The following is a 26,591-nucleotide window of genomic DNA, read 5'->3' on the forward strand; positions in this document are numbered from 1 at the left end:
CCACAGCAATGTGGTTGACTCTTAAAATGTCCTCTGAAATTGCCTAGCAAGCCAATCATAGAGTCATAGAGAGATACAGCACTGAAACAGGCCTTTCGGCCAACCGAGTCTGTGCTGACCAACAACCACCCATTTATACTAATCCTACATTAATCCCATATTCCCTACCACATCCCCACCATTCTCCTACCACCTACCTACACTAGGGGCAATTTACAATGGCCAATTTACTTTTCAACCTGCAAGTCTTTGGCTGTGGGAGGAAACCCACTCGGTCACAGGGAGAACTTGCAAACTCCACACAGGCAGTACCCAGAACTGAACCCGGGTCGCTGGAGCTGTGAGGCTGCGGTGCTAACCACTGCGCCACTGTGACGCCCCAAAGATTCAGAACCCGTTGAGTGAAGACATTTAGTCATACAGCACTGAAACAGGCTCTTCAGCCCACTGAGTCTGTGCTGACCAACAACCACCCATTTATACTAATCCTACATTAATCCCATATTCCCTACCACATCCCCACCTTCCCTCAATTCTCCTACCACCTACCTACACTAGGGGCAATTTACAATGGCCAATTTACCTATCAACCTGCAAGTCTTTGGCTGTGGGAGGAAACCGGAACACGCGGCGGAAACCCACGCGGTCACAGGGAGAACGTGCAAACTCCGCCCAGGCAGTACCCAGAACTGAACCTGGGTCACTGGAGCTGTGAGGCTGCGGTGCTAACCACTGCGCCACCTCCTCACTTCTCCTAAATCAGTTCAAGGGCAATTAGGGTTGGGCAACAAATGCTGGCCTAGCCAAAGATGCCCACATCCCACAAACAAATTAAAAAAAAAGTGTCAGCCTGGATTATGTGTTCAGGTGTCTGGATCCATTGGAATGCAGTATAATGGGATTAATGGGAAGTTTGATGGGATTCTTTGCAACAGAGTTAAATTGGGAGCAATTTGGGCCATTGGGATTCCATACAACTGATGTGACTGAGGAAATATTCCTTCCATTGCGAGTCTGTGCCTTGAATCTGCTATGTCTGAACACCCTGCAATGCGAATATTTCTCATTCAAAGTTTACCTCTTTGGTTCCAGCGAATTTGACCATGACTTTTCCTAGCAAAGTGGCGAGGATGGTTGCCATGTGAACAAAGGGACCCTGCAAGTAAGAATAAGAAGCCATTCAGTGTGATATCACCATCCTCGAGTTATAAAGTCAGTTTCAGTACTAAGTGAATGGCGAATGGCTGGGTGGTTGGGGGAGGGGGCTTGGTGGGTGGGGGGGTTAGGAAACAATGACACTCAGTGACCAGTTGACTTCTCTGCCAGTGGTCACTTCCTGCTTTGACCTCTGGGAGTGGCCTCCTGCTGTGATATATCATTCTATACACAGAAACAATTATAACATGCAATTATATAGCACCTTTAATGTAGTAAAACGTCCCAGGCATTTCACAGGAGCCACTAGCAAACAGAATTTGACACCGAGCCACATAAGGAGATATCAGGACAAGTGACCAAAAGCTTGGCCAAACAGGTAGTTTTTTATCTAGCCAATTAAAACCCACTGTTTTCACTGTTGCTCAGCATCACCATGACGCCCTTAGTTAGTTGCCACCTGAGATAAAAAGGCTGACTTTACGAATGCCCACTGCTGGCAGAGGTTGACTTGCCCTCTGGGACAATGTGATGAGAAATCGCGGGCAGCAATTCATAAAAAATAATCCGACATAGAATTCAAACATTAGATGGTGAGGTGGCGTCCAATGGAAATCCGAACCTGAATTGGACGGGCAGGAAACAACCAGCTTGCACGCTGAGGCTGTCCCATATCTCACAATGGCCGAAGTATCGAGCTTAAACACTTCCTCCATCCTTCTCCACCTCCCCTCCCCAAGGCAGTCCATATAATCTTCAAGGAAAGACTCATCACTCTCTGGGAAAAGAGGAAATGCTTAACATCCAGTCTATCCCTACTCTTATGTGTTTTTTCATTCATTCACTCATGGGATGTGGGCGTCGCTGGCTAGGCCAGCATTTATTGCCCATCCCTAATTGCCCTTGAGAAGGTGGTGGTGAGCTGCCTTCTTCAACCACTGCAGTCCATGTGAGGCAGGTACACCCACAGTGCAGTTAGGGAGGGAGTTCCAAGATTTTGATACAGCGACAGTAAAGGAATGGTGATATATTTCCAAGTCAGGATGGTGTGTGACTTGTAGGGGAACTTTCAGGCAGTGGTGTTCCCATGTGCCTGCTGCCCTTGGATTTGGAAGGCAGTGTCAAAGCAGTGAGTGTCTGCAGTGCATCTTGTAGATGGTACACACGGCTTCCACTGTGCTCCATTGGTGGAGGGAGTGAATGTTTAAGATGATGGATGGGGTGCCAATCAACGGACTGGTTGTCCTGGATGATGCCGAGATTCTTGTGTGCTGTTGCAGCTGCATTCATCCAGGCAAGTGGAGAGTATTCTATCACACTCCTGACTTGTGCCTTGTAGATGGTGGACAGGCTTTGGAGAGTCAGGTGGTGATTCACTCGCCACAGAATTCCCAGCCTCTGACCTGCTCTTGTAGGCACAGTATTTACGTGGCTGGTCCAGTTAAGTTGCTGACATAACAATCAATGTACAGAATACAAACCAACACAGGTAGCGGACTCCCCAACAACACAACACACAATCCCCTCCACCCATGGCAAGGGTAACCCGGACTTCAGCTTTTAGTGCCCACTTACCACTTTGCCCAGGAAAATGGTACTGCCAGCTGCCAGGGTACAGATGACGCCGATGAGTTTTGCTACAAAGGTTCTGAAGGTGAAGAACTCGTCCAGCACCACGCCTCGCAAGGTAACCTTCAACTCAGGAATACCGGACCCTGGCACAGAAATAGGAGACAGTGAACCAAAAACAGATTCCAGTATCACAAAAAAGAAGCATCAACACTGTGTACAAAACAGCCCATTATCTTGATAAGAATCTAACTGGGAGGTGTGAGGAGAAAAACATATTCTTACGCATACAAGAATTTCATCCTTGTTAATCTGGCATTAGCCTTTTTTTGCTGAAATAACAGGCTAGAGATGATATCAAGAGCTATTACCTCAAAGACCCATTACAATGGTTCACAGTGAGTAAAGTATAACCCACTGTGACTGAACCCCATGGACTTATCTCTAGAAAAGAGAAGGCTGAGTGTTTACCTGATAGAGGTCTTTAAGATTATGAAGGCTTTTGATAGGGTAGAGATAGAGAAAATGTTTCCACTTGTAGAGAAGTCCAAAACAATAGGGACCATAAATGTGAGAGTCACTAATAAATCCAATAGGGAATTCAGAAGAAACTTCTCTACCCAGAGAGTGGTGAGAGTGTGGAACTCACTCCCACAGGGAGTGGTTGAAGTGAAGAACACAGCTACATTTAAGGAGAAGCTGGATAAACACGAGGGAGAAAGGAATAGAAGGATCTGCTGATCGGTTACAATAAAAGGGGAAGGAGGAGCCTCATGTGGAGCATAAACACCAGAATGGACCAGTTGGGGCAAATGGGCTGTTTCTGTGCTGTAAATAGTTTGTAATAATTTGTAAGCCCTCTGGACAAGGTAATCAAGTAACACGTAGTGCCTGTGGAGTAGACTCAATGTAACGTTACATGACTTTACGTCCCAGGTTCAACCCCTGGTCTGTACTGAGTTAAAGATCACATTCCAACACGAGGAATTAATTCTCACTACTGAAGGACAGAGTCTGGTCACCTCACATCTAGGGCCAGTGCTGCTCTCAGCTGGCTGTTCGGAACTACGAAAGGTTAACTCCAGATACACCCTGGTGCAACGTCCTGGGGCTGCCAGTTACACAGCAGCAATGAAGGAGCAGGGTTTTGAAGAGGCTTTTGAACATGGGAGAGATGTGGGAAAGGTGGAGGGCTTTTGGAAGGGAAGAGATGAGGTGTGATGACTGAATGCTATTGTTACCAATGATGTAGCAAAGAGAAGGGGTGTCATGCACAGAAGGCAAGAGCTGGGAGAGCAGAGGCAATCGGCTGGTACACAGGACTGAAGAAAGTTGCAAAGATAGGGTGGGGCAAGACAGTGGTGAGATTTATACACAAGACTTTAAGATCAAGCAACGGAAGATCCCATTACGTGCTGATTTCGCACATTTTCCCCCATGCCTGTCCTACATTTGTACTTAACTCTCCAACATGTCCAACAATCATTGAGATGGAGGCTAGAATGGGGCTTGAATTCATGATCTTCTGACTCAGCTGTCCCACCAGTACCTTGCCCATGTGGCCATCTATCATTTGTAAGCTCAGCGGGGTATTCGATAACAGTGAGCATTACAGTCAAGCCCACGCTTCCCTCAGTGCCATATCCCCGCCCAGACACTTTCCAACGGGGGGTTATAAGATAGTGGAGTGGAGATCTCGTCCAATTTCTCTCCCTCTTCCCCGCCTCCCTCCCTCACCCCCCCAACCCCGCATAGCCCGGGGATGTTGAGGTCCAACTGTGCCATCCCAATTTGTCAGCACGGAGATGAAATCCATCAGCTCACTTACAAGGCCGAAGAGTGATCTAAATTCAACTACTCTTTCACCGTTGCAGATCGCTACCACAAGCTTAAAAAGTTGTCGGAAAATCTACTTAGCACAGTAATCCCCTACTGTACATTTCTACAGAATAAATTCACAAATCCTATTCTGTAAACCCATGAAATTCCTTTTGGATGAAGTTGGCACTGAAGTTCCATGTACAATCCCCACTGAAGGATCTTTGCCAGCTTAGAACGAGAGGGTGTGGGTAAAAAGTTAACAAGTCTCAGAAAGCATGACTTGAGATTACATGGATTTAGCCTTCCCACCGAGCAGTGTTTCTGGTGGGATAGACTCCCAGCTAAAGTGCTTAATGCTGTGTTGATTAAGGTACTTACAAGAAGCTGGCTGAACATCCAGTTAACAACAGAATTGACTGCCGACGTGCTGCATGGAACCTGATGGGTCCTAAGATGCTGGGAGATTGTTGAATGGTGACCAATGAAAAGAATTGGTAAAAACGGTCTAAAACAGGATGTAGCATATAAGATTGATAATGCAGGATATAAAAGGCACTGAAACTTGCTCGTGCTACCTCATGCAAATGCTCATCCTTCCACATCATCTATTCTCAGGCGGGTTGGTTGAGAAATAAATATTAGCCCAGGACACCGGGGAGAACTCCCCTTGCTCTTTTTCGAATAGTTCACCTGAGAGAGCAGATGGGGCCTCAGTACTGAACAGGGAGTGTGAACCTAGATTTGTACTTAACTCTCCAACATGTCCAACAATCATTGAGATGGAGGCTAGAATGGGGCTTGAATTCATGATCTTCTGACTCAGCGGTGACACTGGGGCCACGGCTACGAACCTTGAACACTCCTGCTCCGTGAAGTCCACTTCCACACTAATCCACAGGCCGAGGGAATGAACCTTTTCAATAATTTAACCCTTTGGCAAGAAGCAAACAGTTCGATAAATTCCACCCCCACCCACTCAACCAACCGTGCAACTCCCGGATTGCATTCAGGCACTGACGACAATCCCGTGCCCACACGACACACCAAGACACAAACGGCAGCGGACAGTGCGTACCTGCTGCCTGCGGCGAGATGTACTTGGCCACTCCAGCGGAGACCATGGTGAGGATGACATGATAAAGGACCCACGAGAAGTACTGGAGGTACCGGTAATTTTCCAACGTGTCGTACACCCACAGGTTGGCTAGCACAGGGAAAAGGAGAAGAAAAAAGTGAAAAAGCAATGACTTTTCTTTTTACATGAAGCGACATCTGATTATGTATAGACTTCCCCAACCTTCCTGCTACGTTCCCATTGTGCCAGGATTCTTTGCCTCACTCCCCTGCCTCACCAAATGTCCATTAGGCCGGAACTTTTGCCTCATCTATCCCTGCACCACCACCACCACTCCCCCACCCCCACCATCAACTTTGCCCTGCCACATTTCCAGCCCCAGTCATTTAAATAAAGGAAGCAGGTTTCCTGTCATCTTTTAGGGAGTCACGCTAGCCTGGGGGTTTTGGGAGGGTGGTGGACAGGCCCCAGGCACCCTGTCACAGTGAGAGAAAGAGGCAACTGGACAGAAAACTTTGTGTTTGGATAATGTACGGCAGCACCTGCATCCAGCACTCCAAGAGTGGAAAGGGCAGGGAATGTGGCCTCTGCTGTGTTTTCCCTCACCAGACCACGCCTCCATCTCAAGTGCATGTTGGAGATTAAAAGTTAAGAATCAAAACTGAACTGTATAACTATAATTGATAACAGAACAGCAGGCTTTCTGAAGTGGGGCGCGTGTGAGCAAGGGAGAGTGAGTTCTGTTCTGCTCCAGATGTCTGATCATCCTCTACAAGTGTCACTTACGGCTCAAGTTGTAGACTGCTCGCCTCTGAGTCAGAAGGTTGTGGGTTAAGTCCCACTCCAGAGACTGGAGCACAAAAATCTAGCTTGATACTCCAGTGGAATTCAGCACTGTCAGAGGTGCTGTCTTTCACATTAAACCTCTGCCTTCTCAGGAGGATGTGAAAGATCCCATGATACTACTGCGAAGAGGAGCAGGTCTCCCCAGTGTCCTATCCAATATTTATCCCACAATCAACATTAAGAACAGATTACTTGGTCATTATCACATTGCTGTCTGTGGGAGCTTGCTGTGTACAAATTGGCTGCCATGTTTCCTACATTACAACAATGACTACAATTCAAAAGTACTTCATTGGTGTAAAGTGTTTTGTGACATCCTGAGGACATGAAATTCGCTATATAAATACAATTTTAAAAAAACTGTGCAGGAAAAGACTGAATGGGGTGAAATCGACCATGAGTGACTAATGTACTAAACATAGGCAGAGGGATCAATCAACCATTGTATAGATTGGATGTCTGTTATAATTTAGGTAAATAGGTTGTCTTTTGGGTGAGTTGGAGAACAGGGGAGTAATGAAGTCTTATCTGCGAAGTAAGCAACAAGGATGTATAGGAAGGATGCTTTTCCAGGGTTAGTTGGAGAGCTGGAGAGAGAGAGAGAGAGAGAAACCTGTTCCTTATACAATTGTCAAGTGTCTTGTGCTTACTTGAAAGCATGTTGCTGTGGTTCATAGAAGGAAGGAGTTGACTCAACGTTGACTCAACAATGAAGAGCCTTCAAAAGCCACAGCCACAGGTCAGACCTCATTTGGAGCACTACCTTCAGTATTTGACACTTCACAGGAAGAATATACTGGCTTTAGGAGGGAGTCCAGTGATGATTCACTGGTAAGCTATTTAGGATAGAGGGACTGAGCACCAATGAGAGATAGGCTATACTTGGATTATACATCAATTTTGGCTCATTGGATAGCAGTCTCTCCTCTGAGACAGAGGGCCACAGGTTCCAGTTACACCCCAGAGGCTTGAGCACATAATCTGGGTTGACACTCCCAGTGAAACACAGAGGGACTGCTGCACTGTCAGAGGTGCCACCTTTGAGATGAGATGTTAAACTGTCTGCTCTCTCATCAAAGATTCCACAGCACTATTTGAAGGAGAGAAGGGCCAATATTTATCCCTCAACCAACATCACTCAAACAGATCTGGTCATTATCTCACTGCTGTTTGTGGGATCTTGCTGTGTACAAATTGGTGTTTCCTATATTACAACAGCGACTACGCTCCAAAAATGCTTCACTGGCTGTGCAGCACTTCAGGACGCCCTGAGATTGTGAATGGTGCTACAGAAATGCAAATTCTTTTAGTCTTTCCTATAATCCCTAGAGATGAGCAGGTTAAGGGATGGTCTGATGGAGGCGTTTAAAATAACGGGATAGATAGAGGCAACTCTGTGGCAGATGCTCTGCAAATGTTAATGCCTGCCCAGGGTCCTCCCGCAACCTCTGACCAGCTCCCAGCGACTCTCCTCACGTCACAACTTTCCAAAAGATAATGTCATCTGCCCAAACGTAAACAGTCACATCATTGCAAAACATGTTTTTAAGTCATCCGCATCAACAAAGAGAACGTCAATGTAGTCAACAAAGGTAGAAAAACACAGACTGGCAAAAGTCTGGTCACCTTGAGACTCCCTGCCATCCTTTGGATCTGGAATGCACTGGGGACTCGGGAATTCCTGGAACCTTTGTCAGGGAGCTCACGTTCCATTAGGGAGTGGGGTAACCAAGAGATTGGGAACAATCTTAAAAACGGAAACAAGCTGATTAAAAGCCAATCCAATAAAACTGTATTATGTTCCAAAGATTACTTTTTGAGATGATATGCAGTGGGCTGGGCCACTGAAAGGACTTTGCTCAGGTGGGGCGGGGGGTGGGGGGGGAGAATATTTACAGACATGATTGTGGATTGGAATTTGTTCACTATTTTCCCTGATTGGTTATTTTTCAGCGAGTGTGTTCCTTAGCAGAGTGTGTTATTTATAAAACCATACAATCACAGAATGGTTACATCACAGAAGGGGACCATTCGGCCCGTCGTGTCCGTGCCGCCTCTCTGCGAGAACAACTCAGCTAGTCCCACTCCGCCACCCTTTCCCTGTAGCCCTGCAAATTTATTTTCTTCAGGTGCTAATCCAATTCCCATTTCGAAAGCCTCGATTGAACCTGCCTCCACCACACTCTCAGGCAGTGCATTCCAGATCCTAACCACTCGCTGCATGTCGCCGTTGGTTCTTTTGCCAGTCACCTTAAATCGGTGTCCTCAATTCTTGATCCTTCCGCCAATGGGAACAGTTTCTCGCTATCTACTCTATCTAGATGGCTCATCATTTTGAACACCACGATCAAATCTCCTCTCAACCTTCTCCTCTCTAAGGAGAACAACCCCAGCTTTTCCAATCTAGCCACGTAACTGAAATCCCTCAACCCCGGAACCATTCTTGTAAAGCTTTTCTGCAGCCTCTCTAAAGCCTTCACATTCTTCCTCAAGTGTGGTGGCCAGAATGGGACACAATATTCCAGTTGAGGCCAAACCAATGCTTCATAAAGGTTCATCATAACTTCCTTGCTTTTGTACTCAATGCCTCCAATGATAAAGCCCAGGATCCCATATGCATTTTTAACCACCTTCTCAACCTGCCCTGCACCTTCAACAATTTGTACACATATACCCCAGGTCTCTCTGTTCTTGCAGCCCTTTAGAATTGTACCCTTTATTTTCTATTGCCTCTTCTTGTTCTTCCTCCAAAACTGTATCACTTCACAATTCTCTGCGTTAAATTCAATCTGCTTTGAGATCCATGTGGCATGCTGTTGTCTCTCATCAACATGTTCGAAATACTGGGCACTTCACCAGGGGCAAAACATCTTATTATGTCCCACATGGGTGCGGCTCATAAACTGTCCGGGATTTGGATCATTGTTACCTGCTAACGTGCCTTTCCCTTGAGGGTCACTGCTCTGTGTCAGAAGATCCAGGAAATTGTAATGGGTTGTAAACTTCTGAGATTGATCGCAGTTTGATTGTTAAGAATTGTACATTTCAGGCTCCAGGTTGCTGACTGCTTTTTGTTCTCTGTTGATTTAAAGATTGTTCTGTATCTGTGACAAGATATGGCATTCTGGAGTGACGTCTGGAGAGAGACGTCCAAAGTACAACATTCACTGGATGAAAGGCTTTTATTCATTGATTAATGGATATTCATTCTGTGTAAAATTGGACAATGCACATTTCTTTTTCTATAATTGTGCCAAAAAAAAACATGTGAATCTGCCCTGTGCAGCTTGTTGCTGTTCTTCCCTATCCTTGTTGCCATAACATCTTTGGCGAGCTTTAGCTGTTATGAAAAGGTTTACAAAATATCAAATAGCCAGACCGCTGCATTAGTGGAGTCTCGGAGGGCAAAGCTTTTTATTTTCGCAGACCGTATCATGGGGCACCAGTAACATCTGGACCCAAGATCTCAGTATTTCTCAGATATCTCAAGCCACTTCTACTATCAAGCAATGAGGCAACAGGACTGAAACCACCCCTTTCCAAACTTCCAGACCCAAGCAAGAGTTAGGAATTTAACTGTAAATCAAATTGTATGGCCTGGTCTTTATGGACGGTACTCAAGGTACTCTTTATAGTATAATAATAGTACCAACATCCTTCAACATATCATCCAATACAACCAACACCCTTCAACATAACACTCTCCAATACAATCAACACACTTAACATAACACTCTCCAATACAATCAAAACCCTTCAACATAACACTCTCCAATACAATCAACACACTTAAAATAACACTCTCCAATACAACCAAAACCCTTCAACATAACACTCTCCAATACAACCATCACACTTAACATAACACTCTCCAATACAACCATCACACTTAACATAACACTCTCCAATACAATCAAAACCCTTCAACATAACACTCTCCAATACAACCAACACACTTAACACTATCCAATACAACCAAAACTTTTCAACATAACATTCTCCAATACAACCATCACACTTAACATACACTCCCCAATACAACCAAAACCCTTCAACATAACATTCTCCAATACAACCAACACACTTAACACTGTCCAATACAACCAACACCCTTCAACATAACACTCTCCAATACAACCAACACCCTTCAACATAACATTCTCCAATACAACCAACACCCTTCAACATAACATTCTCCAATACAACCAACACACTTAACACTATCCAATACAACCAAAACTCTTCAACATAACATTCTCCAATACAACCAACACCCTTCAACATAACATTCTCCAATTCAACCAAAACCCTTCAACATAACATTCTCCAATACAACCAACACACTTAACACTATCCAATACAACCAAAACTCTTCAACATAACATTCTCCAATACAACCAACACCCTTCAACATAACATTCTCCAATTCAACCAAAACCCTTCAACACAACATTCTCCAATACAACCAACACACTTAACACTATCCAATACAACCAAAACTCTTCAACATAACATTCTCCAATACAACCAACACCCTTCAACATAACACTCTCCAATACAACCAACACACTTAACACTATCCAATACAACCAAAACCCTTCAACATAACATTCTCCAATACAACCAACACACTTAACACTGTCCAATACAACCAACACCCTTCAACATAACACTCTCCAATACAACCAACACCCTTCAACATAACATTCTCCAATACAACCATCACCCTTCAACATAACACTCTCCAATACAACCAACACCCTTCAACATAACACTCTCCAATACAACCAACACCCTTCAACATAACACTCTCTAATACAACCAACACCCTTCAACATAACATTCTCCAATACAACCAACACCCTTCAACATAACATTCTCCAATACAACCAACACCCTTCAACATAACACTCTCCAATACAACCAACACCCTTCAACATAACACTCTCCAATACAACCAACACACTTAACATAACAGTCTCCAATACAACCAAAACCCTTCAACATAACATTCTCCAATACAACCAAAACCCTTCAACATAACATTCTCCAATACAACCAACACCCTTCAACATAACATTCTCCAATACAACCAACACCCTTCAACATAACATTCTCCAATACAACCAACACACTTAACATAACACTCTCCAATACAACCAAAACCCTTCAACATAACATTCTCCAATACAACCAAAACCCTTCAACATAACATTCTCCAATACAACCAAAACCCTTCAACATAACATTCTCCAATACAACCAACACCCTTCAACATAACATTCTCCAATACAACCAACACCCTTCAACATAACATTCTCCAATACAACCAACACCCTTCAACATAACATTCTCCAATACAACCTACACCCTTCAACATAACATTCTCCAATACAACCAACACCCTTCAACATAACATTCTCCAATACAACCAAAACCCTTCAACATAACATTCTCCAATACAACCAACACCCTTCAACATAACATTCTCCAATACAACCAACACCCTTCAACATAACATTCTCCAATACAACCAACACCCTTCAACATAACATTCTCCAATACAACCAACACCCTTCAACATAACATTCTCCAATACAACCAACACCCTTCAACATAACATTCTCCAATACAACCAACACACTTAGCATAACACTCTCCAATACAACCAAAACCCTTCAACATAACATTCTCCAATACAACCAAAAACCTTCAACATAACATTCTCCAATACAACCAACACACTTAACATAACACTCTCCAATACAACCAAAACCCTTCAACATAACATTCTCCAATACAACCAAAACCCTTCAACATAACATTCTCCAATACAACCAACACCCTTCAACATAACATTCTCCAATACAACCAACACCCTTCAACATAACATTCTCCAATACAACCAACACACTTAACATAACACTCTCCAATACAACCAAAACCCTTCAACATAACATTCTCCAATACAACCAACACCCTTCAACATAACATTCTCCAATACAACCAACACACTTAACATAACACTCTCCAATACAACCAAAACCCTTCAACATAACATTCTCCAATACAACCAAAACCCTTCAACATAACATTCTCCAATACAACCAAAACCCTTCAACATAACATTCTCCAATACAACCAACACCCTTCAACATAACATTCTCCAATACAACCAAAACTCTTCAACATAACATTCTCCAATACAACCAACACACTTAACATAACACTCTCCAATACAACCAAAACCCTTCAACATAACATTCTCCAATACAACCAACACCCTTCAACATAACATTCTCCAATACAACCAACACCCTTCAACATAACATTCTCCAATACAACCAACACCCTTCAACATAACATTCTCCAATACAACCAACACCCTTCAACATAACATTCTCCAATACAACCAACACCCTTCAACATAACATTCTCCAATACAACCAAAACCCTTCAACATAACATTCTCCAATACAACCAACACACTTAACATAACACTCTCCAATACAACCAACACCCTTCAACATAACATTCTCCAATACAACCAACACCCTTCAACATAACACTCTCCAATACAACCAACACCCTTCAACATAACATTCTCCAATACAACCAACACACTTCAACATAATATTCTCCAATACAACCAACACCCTTCAACATAACACTCTCCAATACAACCAACACCCTTCAACATAACATTCTCCAATACAACCAACACACTTAACACTGTCCAATACAACCAACACCCTTCAACATAACACTCTCCAATACAACCAACACCCTTCAACATAACATTCTCCAATACAACCAACACACTTAACACTGTCCAATACAACCAAAACCCTTCAACATAACATTCTCCAATACAACCAACACCCTTCAACATAACATTCTCCAATACAACCAAAACCCTTCAACATAACATTCTCCAATACAACCAACACCCTTCAACATAACACTCTCCAATACAACCAACACCCTTCAACATAACATTCTCCAATACAACCAACACCCTTCAACATAACATTCTCCAATACAACCATAACCCTTCAACATAACATTCTCCAATACAACCAACACCCTTAAACATAACACTCTCCAATACAACCAACACCCTTCAACATAACATTCTCCAATACAACCAACACCCTTCAACATAACATTCTCCAATACAACCAACACCCTTCAACATAACATTCTCCAATACAACCAACACCCTTCAACATAACATTCTCCAATACAACCAACACACTTAACACTGTCCAATACAACCAAAACCCTTCAACATAACATTCTCCAATACAACCAACACACTTAACATAACATTCTCCAATACAACCAAAACCGTTCAACATAACATTCTCCAATACAACCAACACCCTTCAACATAACATTCTCCAATACAACCAACACCCTTCAACATAACATTCTCCAATACAACCAACACCCTTCAACATAACATTCTCCAATACAACCAACACCCTTCAACATAACATTCTCCAATACAACCAACACCCTTCAACATAACATTCTCCAATACAACCAACACCCTTCAACATAACATTCTCCAATACAACCAAAACCCTTCAACATAACATTCTCCAATACAACCAAAACCCTTCAACATAACATTCTCCAATACAACCAACACCCTTCAACATAACATTCTCCAATACAACCAACACCCTTCAGCATAACATTCTCCAATACAACCAACACCCTTCAACATAACATTCTCCAATACAACCAACACCCTTCAACATAACATTCTCCAATACAACCAACACCCTTCAACATAACATTCTCCAATACAACCAACACCCTTCAACATAACATTCTCCAATACAACCAACACCCTTCAACATAACATTCTCCAATACAACCAACACCCTTCAACATAACATTCTCCAATACAACCAACACCCTTCAACATAACATTCTCCAATACAACCAAAACCCTTCAACATAACATTCTCCAATACAACCAACACACTTAACATAACACTCTCCAATACAACCAACACCCTTCAACATAACATTCTCCAATACAACCAACACCCTTCAACATAACACTCTCCAATACAACCAACACCCTTCAACATAACATTCTCCAATACAACCAACACACTTCAACATAATATTCTCCAATACAACCAACACCCTTCAACATAACACTCTCCAATACAACCAACACCCTTCAACATAACATTCTCCAATACAACCAACACACTTAACACTGTCCAATACAACCAACACCCTTCAACATAACACTCTCCAATACAACCAACACCCTTCAACATAACATTCTCCAATACAACCAACACACTTAACACTGTCCAATACAACCAAAACCCTTCAACATAACATTCTCCAATACAACCAACACCCTTCAACATAACATTCTCCAATACAACCAAAACCCTTCAACATAACATTCTCCAATACAACCAACACCCTTCAACATAACACTCTCCAATACAACCAACACCCTTCAACATAACATTCTCCAATACAACCAACACCCTTCAACATAACATTCTCCAATACAACCATAACCCTTCAACATAACATTCTCCAATACAACCAACACCCTTAAACATAACACTCTCCAATACAACCAACACCCTTCAACATAACATTCTCCAATACAACCATAACCCTTCAACATAACATTCTCCAATACAACCAACACCCTTCAACATAACATTCTCCAATACAACCAACACCCTTCAACATAACATTCTCCAATACAACCAACACACTTAACACTGTCCAATGCAACCAAAACCCTTCAACATAACATTCTCCAATACAACCAACACACTTAACATAACATTCTCCAATACAACCAAAACCGTTCAACATAACATTCTCCAATACAACCAACACCCTTCAACATAACATTCTCCAATACAACCAACACCCTTCAACATAACATTCTCCAATACAACCAACACCCTTCAACATAACATTCTCCAATACAACCAACACCCTTCAACATAACATTCTCCAATACAACCAACACCCTTCAACATAACATTCTCCAATACAACCAACACCCTTCAACATAACATTCTCCAATACAACCAAAACCCTTCAACATAACATTCTCCAATACAACCAAAACCCTTCAACATAACATTCTCCAATACAACCAACACCCTTCAACATAACATTCTCCAATACAACCAACACCCTTCAGCATAACATTCTCCAATACAACCAACACCCTTCAACATAACATTCTCCAATACAACCAACACCCTTCAACATAACATTCTCCAATACAACCAACACCCTTCAACATAACATTCTCCAATACAACCAAAACCCTTCAACATAACATTCTCCAATACAACCAAAACCCTTCAACATAACATTCTCCAATACAACCAAAACCCTTCAACATAACATTCTCCAATACAACCAACACCCTTCAACATAACATTCTCCAATACAACCAAAACCCTTCAACATAACATTCTCCAATACAACCAAAACCCTTCAACATAACATTCTCCAATACAACCAAAACCCTTCAACATAACATTCTCCAATACAACCAACACCCTTCAACATAACATTCTCCAATACAACCAACACCCTTCAACATAACATTCTCCAATACAACCAACACACTTAACACTGTCCAATACAACCAACACCCTTCAACATAACATTCTCCAATACAACCAACACCCTTCAACATAACATTCTCCAATACAACCAACACCCTTCAGCATAACATTCTCCAATACAACCAACACCCTTCAACATAACATTCTCCAATACAACCAACACCCTTCAACATAACATTCTCCAATACAACCAAAACCCTTCAACATAACATTCTCCAATACAACCAACACCCTTCAACATAACATTCTCCAATACAACCAAAACCCTTCAACATAACATTCTCCAATACAACCAACACCCTTCAACATAACATTCTCCAATACAACCAACACCCTTCAACATAACATTCTCCAATACAACCAACACCCTTCAACATAACATTCTCCAATACAACCAACACCCTTCAACATAACATTCTCCAATACAACCAAAACCCTTCAACATGACATTCTCCAATACAACCAACACCCTTCAACATAACATTCTCCAATACAACCAAAACCCTTCAACATAACACTGTCCAATACAACCAACACCCTTCAACATAACACTGTCCAATACAACCAACACCCTTCAACATAACATTCTCAAATACAACCAACACCCTTGAACATAATATTCTCCAATACAACCAACACCCTTCAACATAACATTCTCCAATACAACCAACACCCTTCAACATAATATTCTCCAATACAACCAACACCCTTCAACATAACACTGTCCAATACAACCAACACCCTTCAACATAACATTCTCCAATACAACCAAAACCCTTCAACATAATATTCTCCAATACAACCAACACCCTTCAACATAACATTCTCCAATACAACCAAAACCCTTCAACATAACATTGTCCAATACAACCAACACCCTTCAACATAACATTCTCCAATACAACCAACACCCTTCAACATAACATTCTCCAATACAACCAAAACCCTTCAACATAACATTCTCCAATACAACCAAAACCCTTCAACATAACATTCTCCAATACAACCAACACCCTTCAACATAACATTCTCCAATACAACCAAAACCCTTCAACATAACATTCTCCAATACAACCAAAACCCTTCAACATAACTATCTCCAATACAACCAACACCCTTCAACATAACATTCTCCAATACAACCAACACCCTTCAACATAACATTCTCCAATACAACCAAAACCCTTCAACATAACATTCTCCAATACAACCAAAACCCTTCAACATAACATTCTCCAATACAACCAACACCCTTCAACATAACATTCTCCAATACAACCAACACCCTTCAACATAACATTCTCCAATACAACCAAAACCCTTCAACATAACATTCTCCAATACAACCAACACCCTTCAACATAACATTCTCCAATACAACCAAAACCCTTCAACATAACATTCTCCAATACAACCAACACCCTTCAACATAACATTCTCCAATACAACCAAAACCCTTCAACATAACATTCTCCAATACAACCAAAACCCTTCAACATAACATTCTCCAATACAACCAACACCCTTCAACATAACATTCTCCAATACAACCAAAACCCTTCAACATAACATTCTCCAATACAACCAAAACCCTTCAACATAACATTCTCCAATACAACCAACACCCTTCAACATAACATTCTCCAATACAACCAAAACCCTTCAACATAACATTCTCCAATACAACCAACACACTTAACATAACACTCCCCAATACAACCAAAACCCTTCAACATAACATTCTCCAATACAACCAACACCCTTCAACATAACATTCTCCAATACAACCAAAACCCTTCAACATAACATTCTCCAATACAACCAACACCCTTCAACATAACATTCTCCAATACAACCAACACCCTTCAACATAACATTCTCCAATACAACCAAAACCCTTCAACATAACATTCTCCAATACAACCAACACCCTTCAACATAACATTCTCCAATACAACCAAAACCCTTCAACATAACATTCTCCAATACAACCAACACCCTTCAACATAACATTCTCCAATACAACCAACACCCTTCAACATAACATTCTCCAATACAACCAACACACTTAACATAACATTCTCCAATACAACCAACTCCCTTCAACATAACATTCTCCAATACAACCAACACCCTTCAACATAACATTCTCCAATACAACCAACACCCTTCAACATAACATTCTCCAATACAACCAAAACCCTTCAACATAACATTCTCCAATACAACCAACACCCTTCAACATAACATTGTCCAATACAACCAACACACTTAACATAACATTCTCCAATACAACCAACACCCTTCAACATAACATTCTCCAATACAACCAAAACCCTTCAACATAACATTCTCCAATACAACCAACACCCTTCAACATAACATTCTCCAATACAACCAACACCCTTCAACATAACATTCTCCAATACAACCAAAACCCTTCAACATAACATTCTCCAATACAACCAACACCCTTCAACATAACATTCTCCAATACAACCAAAACCCTTCAACATAACATTCTCCAATACAACCAACACCCTTCAACATAACATTCTCCAATACAACCAACACACTTAACATAACACTGTCCAATACAACCAAAACCCTTCAACATAACATTCTCCAATACAACCAAAACCCTTCAACATAACATTCTCCAATACAACCAACACCCTTCAACATAACATTCTCCAATACAACCAACACACTTAACATAACATTCTCCAATACAACCAACACCCTTCAACATAACATTCTCCAATACAACCAACACCCTTCAACATAACATTCTCCAATACAACCAACACCCTTCAACATAACATTCTCCAATACAACCAAAACCCTTCAACATAACATTCTCCAATACAACCAACACCCTTCAACATAACATTGTCCAATACAACCAACACACTTAACATAACATTCTCCAATACAACCAACACCCTTCAACATAACATTCTCCAATACAACCAAAACCCTTCAACATAACATTCTCCAATACAACCAACACCCTTCAACATAACATTCTCCAATACAACCAACACCCTTCAACATAACATTCTCCAATACAACCAACACCCTTCAACATAACATTCTCCAATACAACCAAAACCCTTCAACATAACATTCTCCAATACAACCAACACCCTTCAACATAACATTCTCCAATACAACCAACACCCTTCAACATAACATTCTCCAATACAACCAAAACCCTTCAACATAACATTCTCCAATACAACCAACACCCTTCAACATAACATTCTCCAATACAACCAAAACCCTTCAACATAACATTCTCCAATACAACCAACACCCTTCAACATAACATTCTCCAATACAACCAACACCCTTCAACATAACATTCTCCAATACAACCAACACACTTAACATAACATTCTCCAATACAACCAACACCCTTCAACATAACATTCTCCAATACAACCATCACACATAACATACACTCCCCAATACAACCAAAACCCTTCAACATAACATTCTCCAATACAACCAACATCTTTCACTATAATGCTCTTTGATATAAACAAAACTCTATCACATACTCTCTATAACACTCTCTAATATACCAAATACCCTACAACACAGCTATTAGGGACATCAACTCCTAGTTGCTTTTCTCCCTTCGTAGCCAAGAAACAATTAAGGCAACTGAAGCTCCTGAGCTGCCACTCCGACCAGCATCAGTTAATTTGTCACAGACCAATGGATCAAACTGGGAACCATTTGGCCTGTACGATTTAGCAGTACATTGGGTGATGCCTTTATCCATGTGCATTCCTCTTAAGGAGACTGAATTCTGCAGAACTCTCATCAACAGGCTGCATTAATCTAAGAATATTGCCCAATGGCCCAGGGTGGTAAGTGAATCACTGGTGGAAAATGTCCTTGGGTCTGTGCTGAGTTAACTGACCTCAACTGGGCTGGCAGTAGAGATGCTACAACTGGCCTCTGCACCCTGCAGATTGGGCGGTGGTGGGAGTGGTTGGTGGGGAGTGGAGGGGGTGCAGATTAATATACAGAAAAAATGAGCCAGGGTCTCTGCTCCCACGTTTTACCCAGTGACCTTTCCAAAGTTGATGTGCAGCCTTCAGATGAGGACAGGGCCTCATACAGTCAACCCTTCTCTCCCACTTCCCTACCTCCTGCTTAATTAGCCTGCAGACATTCACCCATGAAAACAGTCCTTCAATTGAGGTCTTGGAGGGAAGCTGTTGGCTGGATCACAGGTGGAGTCAGTATCTTAGTAGTGAAGGAGGCAATTTAGCATTCCAGACTGATGGGAGTGTCCCTGTTTAACAGGCTGGTTTAACGGACAGCGAGTAAGGTATCTGTTACAAGGTATCTTCGATATCCTCTCAGATACAGTGGTGCCAATCACTTCCATAAATGTCTTACATTTAGGGGTGTTCTTATACTATTCAAATATCTAACTATAACCTACCGTTGTAATAATACGAACCCCTTGTGATCAGGAATGAAGATCTAGGTCTTTCACAAGTACCCCAGGTGTATGGTGAAGTACCAGTAATGTTACTGGACCAATCATTCAGAGGCTTGGAATAATAATCCGGAGAATGTGAGTTCAGATCTCATCTTGGCAGTTTGAGAATTTGAACTCCAAAAAAAAAGAGAAAATAAAAAGCTGGCACCGATAAAGATGGCCATGAAGCTGTCAGATTGTCGTCAAGACCAAACTAGTTCACGAGTATCCTTTAGGGAAGGAAACCCACCAATTTTACCCGCTCTGGCCTGTATGTGACACCAATTCCACATCAACAAGGTTGGCTCTTAACTGCCCTCGGAAGTGGCCTAGTAAGTCATTCAGTTGTCAAAGCAACTCAGGATGGGCAATAAAGACCAGTCTTGCCAGCAATGCCCATATCCCGAGAATTAAAGGAAAGTCTTCTCGAAGGCAGACTGAGAAAACACTTGGTAAAATGAGACCAAAGATACACAACAAGTCAACATCCAGAGCATTGGTCTCACTTAGTTCAACCGATAGAACTTTATGGGCGGCACAGTGGCGCAGTGGTTAGCACCGCAGCCTCACAGCTCCAGCGACCCGGGTTCAATTCTGGGTACTGCCTGTGTGGAGTTTGCAAGTTCTCCCTGTGACTGCGTGGGTTTCCTCCGGGTGCTCCGGTTTCCTCCCACATGCCAAAGACTTGCAGCTTGATAGGTAAATTGACCATTATAAAATTGCCCCTAGTATAGGTTGGTGGTAGGGAAATATAGGGACAGGTGGGGATGTGGTAGGAATATGGAATTCGTGTAGGATTAGTATAAATGGGTGGTTGATGATCGGCACAGACTCGGTGGGCCGAAGGGCCTGTTTCAGTGCTGTATCTCTAAACTAACTTTCCTTTATCTAATAAAGTAAAATAATGAACATACTACAGTTTGGTTGTCTAGCTTGACTTTAACTCCAACTGACTTCCTGCATTCTAACCTTCTGAGACTGGCAAAAGCTTGCCCCCACTGTTATCTCTTCAACAAAACCTGACTGTCGGTGAGTACTTCTGTTTCTGTCCTTACCACCCCATGTTCACATTCAGAGGGAGGGCCAATGCCAGACCACAGCGCAGAGGTGTTTATTAATTACAAGACCTGCTAAGAAATTGCTTATTGACGGTCTTTATGGACGAACCTCAGGGTCTTTTAGTTAGTATTCTAACCACCTTTTATTTAAATGCATTAAAAAACCCAATATTTGAATGTAACACCTTTCCAAATCTTCCATGTCGTGCCAAATGTCAATACGAACATTAAGGCTGCAGATTGGAATATAAACAGGCTGCACAATAACCCAAGCAGGTGAAAGGCGAGTGCACTAAATCCCTGAGATAAATGGCTCTATTTATCAATGGGTTGGGGCGGGGGTGAATATCTCAGAGAAATGAAATGGTATTTCATTGGTGGTAGATGAATATTAGCAAAATATTACAACACACCCGCAATAATAATCCTTTAATACATTGCAAGTCGTCAGCTGTGACTCAGTGGGTAGCACTCATGGCCTTTGAGTCTGAAGGTTGTGGGTTCAAGTCACACAAAAACCTAGGCTGACACTCCACTGCAGTACTAAAGGAGTGCTGCACTGTTGGAGGTGCCGCCTGTCGGCATCAAACTGAGGGCCCCCTTCTGCCTTCTCAGGTGGATGCAAAAGATCCCATGGCACTATTTTCGAGAAGAGTAGGGAGGGGGTTCTTCCCAGTTTCCCAGCCAATATTTATCCCTCAATCGACATCACAAAAGAAACAGATTTATCTGGTCGTTATCGCATTGCTGTTTGTGGGGGCTTGCTGCGCGCAATGTGACTGCCACGCCTGCTGCATCACAACGGCGACCAGGCTTCAAAAGTATGCCATTGGCTGTGAACCGCTTGGGGTCTACCGGAGGTCAGGAAAGGCGCTATATAAATGCAAGTCTTGTGTTCTTTCAAGTTTCAAACACACTGTTTAACCAGCAAGTTTAACTAGAAAGTTCACACATATGCAGTGATGGAGTTCAATACATAGAATGATGCTGCATAGATGGAAGCCATTTGACCTATCATGCGCGTGCCTGCTCTTTGGTACAGCTATACAAATAGTCCCACTCACCCCTGTTCTTTCCCCATAAACAAAATAATATAAATACTATCTCTTCAAGGATTTATCCAATTCCCTTTTGAAATTTATGACTGAATCTGCTTCCACCGCCCTTTCAGGCAGCGCGTTCCAGATCACAACAACTCGCTACATAAAAAAAACGTTTTCACTTGTGTCCTCTGGTTCTTCTGCCAATCACCTTAAATCTGGAAGAAAAATGGCCAACTGCCAGCAGAGAATGCCCTGATTTTACCTGCAAGACAGATTTACTTACTGCAACCCTGAGTTTTCTCATGAGACGCGTTTCAAAATTATTCTAGATCTCCCTCAAAAAGCTGTCGAAAGGAGGGGATGGCGGGGGCGTGTGGTGTGTCAATGAACATTTCAAAACTGAGATTTTTGTCTGGCAAGCGTATGAAGGGTATTAAGAAACCAAGGTGGTTACTTGCTGTTAAGATACAGATCAACCATGATCTAATTGAATAGTAGAATAGGCTGGAGGGGCTGAATGGCCCCCGCCTGTTCTTACTTTGAAATGCAAGTCAGAGGCACCATGCATAATGGTTTAATCACATTATTTAGGTGTGCGGCATTACATTTTTTATTTTAATGATTTACCTTATTTTTCAGGTACAATATCAAGCTTTTTTTTTTTAACATTCGTTCCTGGGATATGGGGGTTGCGGGCAAGGCCAGGATTTATTACCCATTGCTAGTTGCCCTTGAGAAAGTGGTGGTGAGCCGCCTTCTTGAACCGCTGCAGTCCGTGTGGGGTAATGCACCCCCACAGTGCTGCTAGGAAGGGAGTTCCAGGATTTTGACCCAGCGACAGTGAAGGAACGGAGAGTTAGTTCCAAGTCAGGAAGGTGTGTGACTTGGAGGGGAACTTGCAGGTGGTGGTGTTCCCACGCGTCTGCTGCCCTTGTCCTTATAGGTGGCAGAGATTGCAGATTTGGAAGGTATTGTCAAAGGAGCCTTGGCGAGTTGCTGCCGTGCATCGTGTAGAGGTACACACTGCTGCCACTGTGTGCTGGTGGTGGAAGGAGAGAATGTTTAAGCTAGTGGATGGGATGCCAATCAAGTGGTCTGCTTTGTCCTGGATGGTGTCAGTGATGGTATGGTGAGAGGTTAAAGAAAAAAACAGCTGCATATAATCCTCAAGCAAATCCTTTGAAATTTTTTCCTTCCCCTTTATCCTACTTGTTAAATCCTGGCTATTGATATTATCATCTGTATACTGTTTCCACTTGTTTTTATTTGTTTCTGGGATGTGAGTGTCACTGGCTGGGCCAGCATTTATTGCTCACCCTAATTGCCCTTGAACTGAGTGTCTTGCTAGGCGATTTCAGAGGGCATTTTAAGAGTCAACCACATTGCTACCTGTCTGGAGTCACATGTAAGCCAGACCAGGCAATGATGGCAGATTTCCTTCCCCAAAGGACATTAGTGAATCAGATGAGTTTTTACTACAATTGACAATGGTTTCATGGTCATCATTAGACTAGATTTTTAATTCCAGATTTATTAATTGAATTCAAAATTCATCATCTGCTGTGGTGGGATTTGAACCCAGGTCCCCAGAGCATTAGTCTGGGTGCTAGATTACTAGTCCAGTGACATTACCACTATGCCACCGCCTGCCTGCTCCACTGAATGTAGGCTGCACCGCTTGTCTCTGTCTGCTTTGTATTGTTAACCGGACACAGAGAAAAATGTTGGTTTAATCAGGCCAAACATACTGCAGAGGGTGAAAGTTCAGGTGCTATTTTAACCCTTTTGCGAAATTAGTTAGCTAAATGTAATTCACTTCTCCCAAAAAGGTAACAGAAGCAGTGACAAGCTGAGGAGATATGGGTCAAAAGATAATAACGATGGCAAATGTGTGAAGTCTGAAATAGAAATTGAAAAAGCTTCAAATACACAGCAAGACTATGAATTCAATGTTAACTGCCCCCTACTGCGCACCCCCCACAAACCCCCCCCACCCCACCCCACCCCCTGCCCCAGCAAAGCCTCCACAGTACTTTGCCTGCAGGAGCCCCACAGATGATAGTGATAAATTTCAAGAGAACAAGGAAAGGCTGGTGAAATGGATTGACGCGTGGTAGATTAAATTTAATGCGGAGAAATGTGAAGTGAGTGTCCTGGCCAATATTTATCCATCAACCACCAGCTAAAATAAATCATCTGGTCATTATCATTGCTGTTTGTGGGAGCTTGCTGCACGTAATTTTCTGCTGCGTTTCCTACATTACAATAGTGCTGTACTTCAAAAGTACTTCATTGGCTGTGCAATGTTTTGGGGATATCGCGAGCTTGTGAATGGCCATTTAGCGCCTTCCGCCTATTCCACCATTCAATGAGATCACAGGTGATCTACACCCTAATTCCAAATACCCGCCTTTGCCCCAGAGTCTTTCTGAATAACCCTTTTCACAAAATAGGGAAATCCTCTTTCTTGTACCAACTATGCTACTGCCTCCAAAACCCATTCTCCTGGGTCCCAAAAGCAGAAGCCTCCATCAGTGGAGCCAGCTGCTGGTGTCCGACAACCCAATTCCTGAGACCTTGGCAATCTTCCAGCAGGTGAACAGGGAGGGCGGGTGCTGGAAAAACATGCTATATAAGATGACCTTGTATCATGGGCCACGTTACGCTGTGCTGGGCATAGGTACTGGCAACAGCCCTGGCAGCGTTGTGCCAGGACCCCGTTATTGACCCCCAACAAGTCCATCAACAACCGTAAAGAGAAAGGGCAGTCAACATTCTCCACTGGTGCTTTCTCTTCATGGGCGTTGATGGATCTGTTGATGGATCTCTTATTTCTCAATTTGCAGTTAGCCCTCATGCACTGAATTATCAGCTTTACTCTGTGCTGTAATAGTTCCCACTCGTGACAGGATGGAGAACGAGAGGGACAGCTTTAAAGTGATTGGCAAAAGAAGCAAAAGCGACATGAGGAAAAACTTCTTCACGCAGCGAGTGGTTAGGATCTGGAACGCACTGCCTGAGAGTGTGGTGGAGGCAGGTTCAATCAAGACATTCATAGGGTAATTAGGCTGTTATCGGAAAAGGAAGAATGTGCAGCGTTACAGGGAGAAGGCGGGGGAGTGGCATGAGGTGAATTGCTCATTCGGAGAATGGCCTCCTTCTGCGCCGTAATAATTCTGTGATTCTATGATTCAGAGTTGTGCGTGCCTGTGACACTTCAAGCCCTAACTACGTATCTCATTAAATATCGTACATCTGCGAACATATCACGTATCCAACCTTGTCACATTTTTGCGTCAACGTTTTCCCCAGGATAAATTCCTATGTCCGCATTTGTAATGTGAACTTCCCAAGTAAACTTGTCACGTTGCAATTACACCTTCTGGCCACCGGCGATGTTGCGGCGCCTCAGTTTTGCATCTCCCAGCTCTTCAACCTGCACTGGTGAGAATGATATACGACCCAACTAAGCCTGCTTCCTGAATTGCCCTAGGTTTTGCGAGTTAACCATAAATATGCTTAATATAATACAATTTAATATCAAATCCAAGTTTTATATAAAAATAAGGACGGTTTGTATCTTTTAAAAAATTATTTAATTATCCAATTATTCCGTGCCCTCTGACCCCCTTTCAGCTGAAGATAATTCTTGCTCCTGACTGTGTGCAGCACCATGGGAGATCGAATAGAAGCCTAGAAATTAATGCGTGTAACAATAGAGGGCTAAATGTTAACATGTCCAATCAGCTAGAGTATTGTGGCCAATTCTGAACACCACACTATATAAAGGATGTCAATGCCTCGGAGAGGGTGCAGAGGAGATTTACCAGAATGGTATGAGGGATGAGGGACTTCAGCTATGTGGGAAGACTGGAG

General features: G+C 42.5%; 1 protein-coding gene across 8 annotated transcripts in view; it reads right to left on the reverse strand.

Annotated features, from left to right (window-relative positions):
• The window catches only part of LOC137357314 (chloride channel protein ClC-Kb-like), a 198,504-nt gene that overhangs the window by 55,307 nt on the left and 116,606 nt on the right, over positions 1-26,591 (reverse strand). For all 8 annotated transcript variants that reach the window (XM_068023556.1, XM_068023563.1, XM_068023560.1 and 5 more), the window contains 3 exons: positions 5,621-5,749; positions 2,731-2,870; positions 1,079-1,156 (listed from right to left, as the gene is read on the reverse strand). In XM_068023556.1, coding sequence (XP_067879657.1) covers positions 1,079-1,156; positions 2,731-2,870; positions 5,621-5,749 — 347 coding nt within the window. The remainder of the gene's footprint in view (positions 1-1,078; positions 1,157-2,730; positions 2,871-5,620; positions 5,750-26,591) is intronic.

Source organism: Heterodontus francisci, chromosome 48, assembly GCF_036365525.1.
Source record: "Heterodontus francisci isolate sHetFra1 chromosome 48, sHetFra1.hap1, whole genome shotgun sequence".
Classification (NCBI taxonomy): Eukaryota; Metazoa; Chordata; class Chondrichthyes; order Heterodontiformes; family Heterodontidae; genus Heterodontus; species Heterodontus francisci.